Source organism: Zonotrichia leucophrys, unplaced genomic scaffold (genome assembly GCF_028769735.1).
Source record: "Zonotrichia leucophrys gambelii isolate GWCS_2022_RI unplaced genomic scaffold, RI_Zleu_2.0 Scaffold_200_88929, whole genome shotgun sequence".
NCBI classification, from domain to species: Eukaryota; Metazoa; Chordata; class Aves; order Passeriformes; family Passerellidae; genus Zonotrichia; species Zonotrichia leucophrys.
In genome coordinates this window covers 15,782-27,209 of record NW_026992405.1, presented here as the reverse complement: position 1 = coordinate 27,209, position 11,428 = coordinate 15,782, and the positions used below count along the sequence as shown (strand labels likewise).

Here is an 11,428-nt window from a genome sequence, read left to right as displayed (position 1 = left end):
GAGACCTGGGGGGGGGGGGGGGCAATGGGGGGGAGGGGACACACCTGGGGACACCCCCGGACCCCCCCCCGGGCTGAGCGGGAGGGGGCGGGGGGCTCCTGGGGACCCCCTCCCCCACAATCCCAGGGGGGTTCCCACCGAACCGTGCCTCAGTTTCCCCTTCGGAGCCAAGCCCTGGGGAGGGGGGGGGGTCCCCGTGTCCCCCTCAAACCCCACCCCAGTCACACACAGTGTTCCCCCCCCAGCATGGAGGGGGGGGCAATAAAGGGAGACCCCTCCCAATTTGGGGGGGGGACACACACACAGACAGGTGAGACCCCCCCCCACTTTGTGACACACACCTGGGGACACACACCTGGGGACAGGCGACCTGGGGGGGGGGACACATGCGGGGGGGGCTGCCCAGAGCCATGGGGGGGTCCCTGGGGTGGGGGGGGACACGAGGGGGAGGGGGGGACACACATGCGGGTGCCTGGAGGGGAATGGGGCGGCCCTGGGGGGGGCACAGGACCCCAGACCCCCCCTTTGGGCCCCCCCAAATGCTGGGGGAGGGGAGGGGGGGCTGCTGCGCTTGTGCTGAGAGGCTGCTGCCCCCCCCCACACAAAAACACCCCCAAATTCTGGGGGGGGGGGGACACGGGACCCACTGGGGCCTCAATGTGGGGTCCCTGCCCCTGAGGGGGGGTCCCTGCCCCTGGGAGTGCCCATCTGGCTTTGAGGGGGGGTCCCTAAGCCACACAGGTCCCTTGTTGATGGGACCCTCCCCCTTTCTATGGGGAGGGGTCCCCAGGTGGGGGAGGTGGGGATCCCTACACCCCTCACCTGTCTGGGGAGGGGTCCCTACTCCTACAGGGTGCATTGGGGGGCTCATGGGGGTCACCTCCCTCATTTTAGGGCAGAATCCCCCTCCCCATTTCGGGGAGGGGGCTGTGGGAGGGACCCTCACCGTGGGGTGACCCTGTCTGGGGAGGGGTCCTTACTCCTACAGGGTGCATTGGGGGGGTGGGGGGACATCACTGCACCCCCCAATTCAGGCTGGAATCCCCTCCCCATTTCGGGGGTCCATCCCCGGGGGGAAGGAGACTCAGGGGAGGGTAGGGGTCACTGCCCCCCCCATTCAGGGCAGAATCCCCTCCCCATTTCGGGGGTCCATCCCCGGGGGGAAGGAGACTCAGGGGAGGGTAGGGGTCACTGCCCCCCCCATTCAGGGCAGAATCCCCCTCCCCATTTCGGGGGTCCATCCCCGGGGGGGGGGCTCAGGGGAAGGTAGGGGATCACTGCCCCCCCATTTTAGGGCAGAATCCCCCTCCCTTTCGGGGGTCCATCCCCGTGGGGGGTGCTCAGGGGAGGGTAGGGGTCACTGCCCCCCCATTCAGGGAGAATCCCCTCCCCATTTCGGGGGTCCATCCCCAGGGGGAAGGAGACTCAGGGGGGGTGGGGATCACTGCCCCCCCCATTCAGGGCAGAATCCCCCTCCCCATTTCGGGGGTCCATCCCCGGGGGGAAGGAGACTCAGGGGAGGGTAGGGGTCACTGCCCCCCCCATTCAGGGCAGAATCCCCCTCCCCATTTCGGGGGTCCATCCCCGGGGCGGGGGGGGGGCTCAGGGGGGTCACTGCAGCCCCTCCCCCGCGGGCCCCCCCTCAGGCTCGGGCCCCCCCGCCTCGAAGGGCGGCTCGGGGCCCATGAGCTCGGGCTCCAGCTTGCCCGTGTCGTTGATGAAGGAGGTGTAGGAGTCGCCCTCGGCCATGAGCACCCCGAGCTCAGTTGGGGCGACTTGGCAGCACTGCCCGCAGTTCGGTGACATTCCCGCGATGGCGTCCTCTCGCTTTCCTTGAAGTTGGGGCGAAAGTTCTGGCAGTAAACTGGGGGGGGACATGGGGACTGGGGTCAGGGGGACCCAGTCTGGTGGGCACCAGGCGCCTGGGTGGCACTGTCGGCCTCTTGGGGTCCCCCTGTCCCTCGCTCTCCTTGAAGTTGGGCGCGAAGTTCTGGCAGTAAACTGGGGGGGGACACTGGGGACGGGGTCAGGGGGCAGCCAGGGACACCCCGAGTCTGATGGGGGGGTCCCACAGAAAGGGTTGGGTGGGAAATGCAGGGCAGTGCCTCATTGGGGTCCCCCCTGTCCCTCGCTCTCCTTGAAGTTGAGAGTGAAGTTCTGGCAGTAAACTGGGGGGGGACAGGTGGGGACGGGGTCAGGGGGCACCCAAATTGGGGGGGGGTCCCAGGGGGTTGGGTGGAATGCTGTCGCCTCATTGGGGTCCCCCCTGTCCCTCGCTCTCCTTGAAGTTGGGCGCGAAGTTCTGGCAGTAAACTGGGGGGGGGACATGTGGGGATGGGGTCAGGGGGCAGCCAGGGCACCCCAGGTTTGGGTTTGGGTGGGAAATGTGTGGCCTCATTGGGGTCCCCCCTGTCCCTCGCTCTCCTTGAAGCTGGGAGTGAAGTTCTGGCAGTAAACTGGGGGGGGACAGGTGGGGACGGGGTCAGGGGGCACCCCAAATCTGGTGGGAGGGGTCTCAGGCCCTGGGGTCACTCCTGTCCCCCCTGTCCCTCCTTCCCTGAAGCTGGAGTGAAGTTCTGGCTAACTGGGGACACTGGGACGGTAGGGGCACCCAATCTGTGGGGGCGTGGTCTCAGACCCTGGGGTCACTCCTGTGCCGCCCCTGTCCCCTCTCTGGCGTGCCCCCGTGCCCTGGCACTCCTGTCCCCTCCTTGGGGTCCCTCCTGTCCCCCCCTGTCCCCTCTCTGGGGTCACTCCCGTCCTCCCTTTTCCCCCCATTTCCACCATCCCCTCTCCCCTTCTCCCCACACCCTGAGCCCCCCTCCTCCGACCCCCCCCATTCCCTGAGATCCCCCCAAGCCCCCCACTCACATTTAACAGCGTGCAGCACCCGGCTGTCCCCCCAAGCCCCCCAAGCCCCCACTCACATTTGACAGCGTGCAGCACCCTGGCTGTCCCCCCAAGCCCCCCACTCACATTTAACAGCGTGCAGCACCCGGCTGTCCCCCCAAGCCCCCCACTCACATTTAACAGCGTGCAGCACCCGGCTGTCCCCCCAAGCCCCCCACTCACATTTAACAGCGTGCAGCACCTGGCTGTCCCCCCAAGCCCCCCACTCACATTTACAGCGTGCAGCACCCGGCTGTCCCCCCAAGCCCCCCACTCACATTTGACAGCGTGCAGCACCCGGCTGTCCCCCCCAGCCCCCCGAGCCCCCCACTCACATTTGACAGCGTGCAGCACCCGGCTGTCCCCCCAAGCCCCCGAGCCCCCCACTCACATTTAACAGCGTGCAGCACCCGGCTGTCTCCCCAAGCCCCTGAGCCCCCCACTCACATTTGACAGCGTGCAGCACCCAGCTGTCCCCCCAAGCCCCCCACTCACATTTAACAGCGTGCAGCACCCGGCTGTCCCCAAGCCTCCCACTCACATTTAACAGCGTGCACACCCGGCTGTCCCCAAGCTCCCCGAGCCCCCCACTCACATTTGACAGCGTGCAGCACCCGGCTGTCTCCCCAAGCCCCCCAAGCCCCCCACTCACATTTGACAGCGTGCAGCACCCGGCTGTCCCCCCGAGCCCCCCACTCACATTTGACAGCATGCAGCACCTGGCTGTCCCCCCAAGCCCCCCACTCACATTTGACAGCATGCAGCACCCGGCTGTCCCCCCAAGCCCCCCGAGCCCCCCACTCACATTTAACAGCGTGCAGCACCCGGCTGTCCCCCCAAGCCCCCCACTCACATTTGACAGCGTGCAGCACCTGGCTGTCCCCCCAAGCCCCCCAACCCCCCACTCACATTTGACAGCATGCAGCACCCGGCTGTCCCCCAAGCCCCCCACTCACATTTGACAGCGTGCAGCACCCAGCTGTCCCCCCAAGCCCCCCGAGCCCCCCACTCACATTTGACAGCATGCAGCACCCGGCTGTCCAGCGGTTTCCTGCTGGGGTCGTTGGTGGACGAGCGGATCCCCGTCCCGCAGCTGTTGGCCAGCGTGTTCCTGCCAGACCCCAAAACACCCGTTGGGAACCCCAAAATCCCCTCTGGCACCCCGACTGAGGGCGGGGGGCACCCCTGGGGGGCTCACCTGTCGAAGAAGGAGGCGAGCAGGCGGCGCAGCAGCACCTTGTGCCGCGTGCCCGCGCTGACGTGGCAGTTCATCAGCTGGGCCCGCGTGATGTACACGTTGGTACCTGGGCACGGGGGGACAGGGGGGCACAGGGGGTTCAGGGGGGCACAGGGGGGTCCTCTGGCCCAGATTGCACTGGAAAATTTGCATATTTGCATATTTTGTAATCTATTTCCCCTCTGTGTGGCAGTTGGCTTCTGTTAAGAAATATTTTATATATATATATATATATAAAATTCATATTATATTACATTGCATTACATTACATTACATTATATCATATTGTGTCATATCATATCATATCTTACAGTATATAGCATTGTGTGTTACATTGTGTTACACTGTGTTACATTGTGTTACATTGTATCCTATTAACTACCACATCCCATTGGGAAATGCTCTGCCCGAAGGGAGGGGAGGTTTTACAATTTACAAAATTTAAGTTATAAAACAAATTTAAAAATTAAAAAATGAAACTTTTTAAACAAAAAAAAAATTTAAATTTTATAAAATAAAATTTATAGCAATTCTGAGGGCAGGGGGTTTATATTCCCCATTCCAGGGGAGGCTCCTGCCCTCCTCAGCAGCCTCCCCAAACCCAGCCAACCCCAAACCCCAGTGTGAGCCCATCCCAGTTTGTCCCAGTACCGGTGACCAGCTCCAGTTTCTCGGCGGGGTCGCCCTCGTCGTAGAGCTTGGGGTGGCAGCGGTTCCCGATCTGGGTGACGAGCTCGGCCGGCAGCGATGCCAGGTCCTGGCGCAGGCGGGCGCGGGCCCGGGGCTCCGGGGGGGGCTGCTCGGGCAGGGCCTCCACCTTCTCTGCCGCTGGGGAGGGGGGAAACATGGGGATGGAGCTCTATGTGCTGTGGGGAGGGGGCTCTGGGGGTCCCTGGCACCCCTGTGTCACCTTTGTGGTGTCACCTTTATGGTGTCACTTGTGGCGTCACCTTTGTGGGGGGCTGCTTGGGCAGGGCCTCCACCTTCTCTGCCGCTGGGGAGGGGGCACAGGGTGGGGGGACATGGGGACGGAGCTCTACACGCTGTGGGGAGGGGTCCCTGGCATCCCTGTGGTGTCACCTTTGTGGTGTCACCTTTGTGGGGGTCACAGGGGGGCTGCTCGGGCAGGGCCTCCACCTTCTCTGCCGCTGGGGAGGGGGGATGTGGAAATGGAGCTCTATGTGCTGTGGGGAGGGGGCTCTGGGGGTCCCTGGCACCCCTGTGTCACCTTTGTGGTGTCACCTTTGTGGGGGGCTGCTTGGGCAGGGCCTCCACCTTCTCTGCCGCTGGGGAGGGGGCACAGGGTGGGGGGACATGGAGACGGAGCTGTACACACTGTGGGGACAGGTCCCTGGCATCCCTGTGGTGTCACCTTTGTGGTGTCACCTTTGTGGGGGTCACAGGGGGGCTGCCGGGCAGGGCCTCCACCTTCTCTGCAGCTGGGGAGGGGGCAAACATGGGGATGGAGCTCTGGGTGCTATGGGGAGGGGGCTATGGGGGTCCCTGGCATCCCTGTGTCACCTTTATGGTGTCACTTGTGGTGTCACCTTTGTGGGGGGCTGCTTGGGCAGGGCCTCCACCTTCTCTGCAGCTGGGGAGGGGGCACTGGGTGGGGGGACATGGGGATGGAGCTGTACACACTGTGGGGACGGGTCCCTGGCATCCCTGTGGTGTCACCTTTGTGGTGTCACCTTTGTGGGGGTCACAGGGGGGCTGCTTGTGCAGGGCCTCCACCTTCTCTGCAGCTGGGGAGGGGGCGAACATGGGGATGGAGCTCTATGTGCTGTGGGGAGGGGGCTCTGGGGGTCCCTGGCACCCCTGAGGTGTCACCTTTGTGGTGTCACCTTTATGGTGTCACTTGTGGTGTCACCTTTGTGGGGGGCTGCTCGGGCAGGGCCTCCACCTTCTCTGCCGCTGGGGAGGGGGCACAGGGTGGGGGGACATGGAGATGGAGCTGTACACACTGTGGGGAGGGGGCTCTGGGGGTCCCTGGCACCCCTGTGGTGTCATCTTTGTGATAGGGAGGGGGGGGGTCCAGATTGAAATGTGCCCTGGCAGTGACACAGGAAGGGGGAGGGACACGGAGCCCTGCCAGGCCACGCCCACATGTTCTAACCACGCCTCAAATAGGGCGGGGTCTCCTCCAGAGCCACACCCCCATGCCCAGGACCCTCCCCAGAGCCCCCCAATCCCCTCAGGACCCCCCAGACCCCCCCTGGACGCCCCCAGACCCTCTCAAAGCCCCCCCCCCAGGACCTCCCCCATACCTGCAGGCCCCACGTTCATCATGCTGTACATGGTGTACATGTTACAGATACAGGGGGGTACTGCTCACACACCAGAGACCCCCAATCCCCTCCAGACCCTCCTCAGACCCCCCTAAATCCCCCCAGACCCCTCCATACCTGCAGGCCCCACGTTCATCATGCTGTACATGTTACAGATCTGCCGGTACTGCTCACACACCAGAGACCCCCAATCCCCTCCAGACCCTCCTCAGAGCCCCCTAAATCCCCCCAGACCCCCCCCATACCTGCAGGCCCCACGTTCATCATGCTGTACATGGTGTACATGTTACAGATCTGCCGGTACTGCTCGTCCGAGCCTTCCTCGCCCGCGTCCTCCTCCTCGTCCTCCTCGTTGTGGAAGGAGCCGGGGCTGTCGCTGGTGTAGGCGCTGGACGTGCCCCCGGGGCTGGTCTGGTCCGCAGCCGTGCCGGGCACCGGGGCGGGCACCGGCACCGGGGTGGCGCCACCACCGGCAGCAGCAGCGGCGCCGGGCGCGCTCTGGCGCGGCGCCGCCTCGGAGAACTTGGCCATTTTCCTGCTGCCGTTGTTGCCGCCGCCGCCGCCGGCCGAGGAGGAAGAGGAGGAGGAGGAGTCCTTGGCGGCGCCGTCCCACAGGCGCTTGACCACGAAGGTGCACTGCACGCCGTCGGGCTCGCCCTGCTCCGTCTTGACCCGCGACACCAGCGGCAGCGCGGCCGGCCAGCCCTGCGCCGCCGAGGTCTGCGCCACCGGGCTCTGCGGCTCCGAGCCCGGCGTGTCGTCGCCGTGCAGCCCCTGCGAGTCGCAGCTCGGCGAGCTCACCTGCAAACGGAGAATTTTGGCATCGTCCTTGCTGGGAAAATCCTTCGTGGGCAGGGTTTGTGTGCGGGGAAGGTGAGGAGGCTCAGAGGAAAAGGGAATTGTTGGGTTTGCAGGGTGCGCAGGATGAGGGAGGAATGAGTGAAGCTGACTCCGTGTTCTTAGAAGGCTGATATAGTATTATATGATATAGTATTATATGATACTACATTATAAATATACATATTTATTTATTTACTTATTTATAAAATATATATACTATTATACTACACGTTATATATTAATATAATACAGTATACTATACAATATTATATTAATATATAATACATGTATAACACTATATAGATATATAATGTAACGTAACATCATAAAATATCATATAATAATAAATCAGCTTTCTAAGAACACGGAGTCAGATTCATCATTCTCTCCTTCCGTCATATTACACATATTATATAATAATATAATGTAATGTGATGTATAATATAATATAATATAACATAATATAACACATCAGCCTTCTAACAACATGGGAGTCAGATTCATTATTTCCTGCTTCCATTATATTACATACATATTAAAATAATATAATAATGATGTGACAGAATTATGATATTATATGATATAATATGATGCAATATAATGTATATAATATAATAAAATCATAAATCAGCCTTCTAACACCACGGGAGTCAGATTCATCGTTTCCTCCTTCCATCGTATTACACATATTTTATATATTAATATAACGGAATTAGGTTATGATATAATTATGGTGTGGTACGATATGATACAATATAATATATATAATATATATAAATAATAAATCAGCCTTCTAACACCACAGCCCTCACGTGCCTCACTCCCCCCTCCAGCCTGGCCCCCCACCCCACCCCACAGGCACCTTGAGGAAGAACTCGGTGCCCTTCTCCATGATCTCCTGGATCTGCAGGAAGCCCGCCGTGTACATCAGTAGGAACTGGTCCCCCACGTTCATGCTGAGCCTGCCGGTGTAGCAGAAGCTGAGGATCTGCTGGAAGCTCTGGGGCTGCACGGCGGCCGGCAGCTCCACCACGGCGCTCTTGGAGCTGTGGAAGAGGTCTCGGAAGTAGGAGCTGCTGGCGGCCAGCACGGCGCGGTGCGCCTTGAACGCGTGGCCCTTCACCACCACCGAGACGTCGCAGAAGAGCCCCTGCAGGCGCTGCTCGTTCAGGCACTCCAGGATGCTGTTGCCGAAGTTGGGGATCTCCATCTGCAGCGTCTGCGCCATGGCGGGCGCCGGGCGGGGCCTGCGGGGACAGCGGGGGGCGTTGGGGACGGCACCGGGGGCGGTGGGGACAGTGGGAGGAGAGGGGGACTTGGGGACACTGCGGGGACAGCGGGGGCGTTGGGGACGGCACCGGGGGCGTTGGGGACAGTGGGGATGAGAGGGGGTGTTGGGGACGGCACCGGGGGTGGTGGGACAGTGGGGATGAGAGGGGGACTTGGGGACACTGGGGGGACAGCACAGAGGGTGTTGGGGACAGTGGGGACAGCATGGAGGTGTTGGGGACAGTGGGGACAATGGTGGGAGTTGGGGACAGTGGGGGAAGTGGGGGACAGCAGGGACAGTGAGGGGTATTGGGGACAGTGGGGACAGTGGGGAGGAGAGGGGGACTTGGGGACACTGGGGGGACAGCACAGGGGGCGTTGGGGACAGTGGGGACAATGGTGGGAGTTGGGGACAGTGGGGAAGTGGGGGCAGTTGGGGACAGCAAGGACAGCACAGGGGGCGTTGGGGACAGTGGGGATGAGAGGGGGCGTTGGGGACGGCACCGGGGGCGGTGGGGACGGTGGGGACAGTGGGGATGAGAGGGGCACTTGGGGACACTGCGGGGACAGCGGGGGCGTTGGGGACGGCACCGGGGGCGTTGGGGACAGTGGGGGTGAGAGGGGGACTTGGGACAGCACCGGGGGCGTTGGGGACAGTGGGGATGAGAGGGGGACTTGGGGACACTAAGGGGACAGCAATGGGGGCGTTGGGGACGGCACCGGGGGCGTTGGGGACAGTGGGGATGAGAGGGGGACTTGGGGACACTGGGGGGACAGCACAGGAGGTATTGGGGACAGTGGGGACAATGGTGGGAGTTGGGGACAGTGGGGGAAGTGGGGGCAGTTGGGGACAGCAAGGACAGCACAGGGGGTGTTTGGGACAGTGGGAGGAGAGGGGGACTTGGGGACACTGGGGGGACAGCACAGGGGGCGTTGGGGACAGCAGGGACAGCATGGAGGTGTTGGGGACAGTGGGGACAGTTGGGGACAGCAGGGACAGTGAGGAGTATTGGGGACAGTGGGGACAGTGGGGATGAGAGGGGGCGTTGGGGACACTGGGGGGACAGCACAGGAGGTATTGGGGACAGTGGGGACAATGGTGGGAGTTGGGGACAGTGGGGGAAGTGGGGGCAGTTGGGGACAGCAGGGACAGCACAGGGGGCGTTGGGGACAGTGGGGGAAGTGGGGGACAGCAGGGACAGTGAGGAGTATTGGGGACAGTGGGGACAGTGGGGATGAGAGGGGGACTTGGGGACACTGGGGGGGCAGCACAGGAGGTGTTTGGGACAGCAGGGACAGCATGGAGGTGTTGGGGACAGTGGGGACAGTTGGGGACAGCGGAGACAGTTGGGGACAGCAGGGACAGTGAGGAGTATTGGGGACAGTGGGGACAGTGGGGATGAGAGGGGGACTTGGGGACACTGGGGGGACAGCACAGGAGGTATTGGGGACAGTGGGGACAATGGTGGGAGTTGGGGACAGTGGGGGAAGTGGGGGCAGTTGGGGACAGCAGGGACAGCACAGGGGGTGTTTGGGACAGTGGGGACAGTGGGGATGAGAGGGGGCTTGGGGACACTGGGGGGACAGCACAGGGGGTGTTGGGGACAGTGGGGGAAGTTGGGGACAGCAGGGACAGTGAGGGGTATGGGGACAGCAGGGACAGCACAGAGGTGTTGGGGACTTGGGGACATTGGGGGCAGCAGGGGACAATGGGGACAGTAGGGACAGCACGGGGGGGTTGGGGACAGCACAGGGGACAGTGAGGGGTGTTGGGGACAGTAGGGACAGCATGGGGGTGTTGGGGACACTGGGGGCATTGGGAGGACAACGGGGATTGGGGACAATGGGGGGCCAGCAGGGGACAATGGGGACACAACGAGGGGCGTTGGGGACATTGTGGGGCATTGGGGGGTGGGGACAGGGGACATCAGGATGTGGGAACACATGGGGACAGGGAATGGGGTGGATGTGGGGGGACATTGGGGTTTGGGGACAGGGACATGGCAGGGGGGCACAGAGCAGGGACAGGGGGGGCACAGAGGAAAGCCAGGGGTCCCACAAAGCCCCCAACCCAAATCCCCTCCTCAAGCCCTCCCAAACCCCCTCAGGCTCGGGGGTCCCCGCCAGGGCCAGGGGGGCTCTGAGGGAATTGGGAGGGGTCGGGGACCCCCTCGGGGGCCGCAGGGTTTGGGGGAGACACCCCCAAATTGGGGAGGCGGAAGGAGATCCCCGAGTCTGACCTGGGGGCTGCGGGAGACCCCAAAGGGGAAATGGGGGGGTCCCCAATTTTGGGGGGGGGGGCGGTGAATGCCCCAGCTGGGGGAGGGGAGGAGCAGAGGGACCCCAAAACACGAGGTGGGGGGGTCACCCAAAGGGACCCCCCTCCCTGGCCTGGGGACAGCGGAGCCCCCCGTGCCCAGCAGGGGAGGGAGGGGACCCCCGAACCCCCCGAGGTGACACCGGGGGGACCCCAAATTTTGGGGGAGGGGTCCCAAACCCCCCAACCCAGGGGGTCCGCAATGGGGGAGGGGGGGGACCCCAATCCCCACAGCGGAGGGGGCACGGACAGAGCCCCCCCCCCCCATTCCCGGCAGCAGCAGCGGCGTCACCCCGGGGGAACCGGGGGATCCCCAGAGCGGGGGGAGGCCGGAGGCGCCGCAGGCCCGGGGGAACGGGCGGGGGGGGGGGTGTTACCGGGCCCGGTGCGGGACGGAAGCGGAGCCCCGGGGAGCCGGTGCGAGGGGCAGGGGGCGGGCTCGGGGCGGGGCAGGGCGGTCGGTGCCGTACCGGGGGCCGGGGGCGCTGCGCTGGGGCCGCGGCCGCTGCCGGAGCCGCTCCCGGGGCCGCCGCGCTCAGCGGCCATTCATTGTGCGGCAGGCGCGACCGGCCGAGCGCCGAGCGCGCC

At 63.3% G+C, this 11,428-nt stretch overlaps 1 protein-coding gene across 4 annotated transcripts; it reads right to left on the bottom strand.

Moving 5' to 3' along the window:
- Positions 1–1,409: 1,409 nt before the first annotated feature.
- Positions 1,410–11,415, bottom strand: NACC1 (nucleus accumbens associated 1). Of its 4 annotated transcripts, none has more exons than XM_064738150.1 (8): positions 11,311–11,415; positions 8,117–8,501; positions 6,660–7,215; positions 4,778–4,954; positions 4,088–4,193; positions 3,903–4,000; positions 1,916–2,001; positions 1,410–1,785 (listed from the first exon to the last, which is right to left on the bottom strand). In XM_064738150.1, exons 2-8 carry the CDS (start codon positions 8,480–8,482, stop codon positions 1,612–1,614), a joined length of 1,563 nt encoding a protein of 520 aa, XP_064594220.1. In that variant the 5' UTR covers positions 8,483–8,501; positions 11,311–11,415; the 3' UTR covers positions 1,410–1,611. The 4 variants fall into 4 exon arrangements, with proteins under 4 accessions (XP_064594220.1, XP_064594218.1, XP_064594219.1 ...); XM_064738148.1 differs by lacking the exons at positions 1,410–1,785; positions 1,916–2,001 and adding exons at positions 2,380–2,456; positions 3,743–3,761 and having other exon boundaries at positions 3,922–4,000; XM_064738149.1 differs by lacking the exons at positions 1,410–1,785; positions 1,916–2,001 and adding exons at positions 2,380–2,456; positions 3,073–3,091 and having other exon boundaries at positions 3,922–4,000.
- Positions 11,416–11,428: the final 13 nt, after the last annotated feature.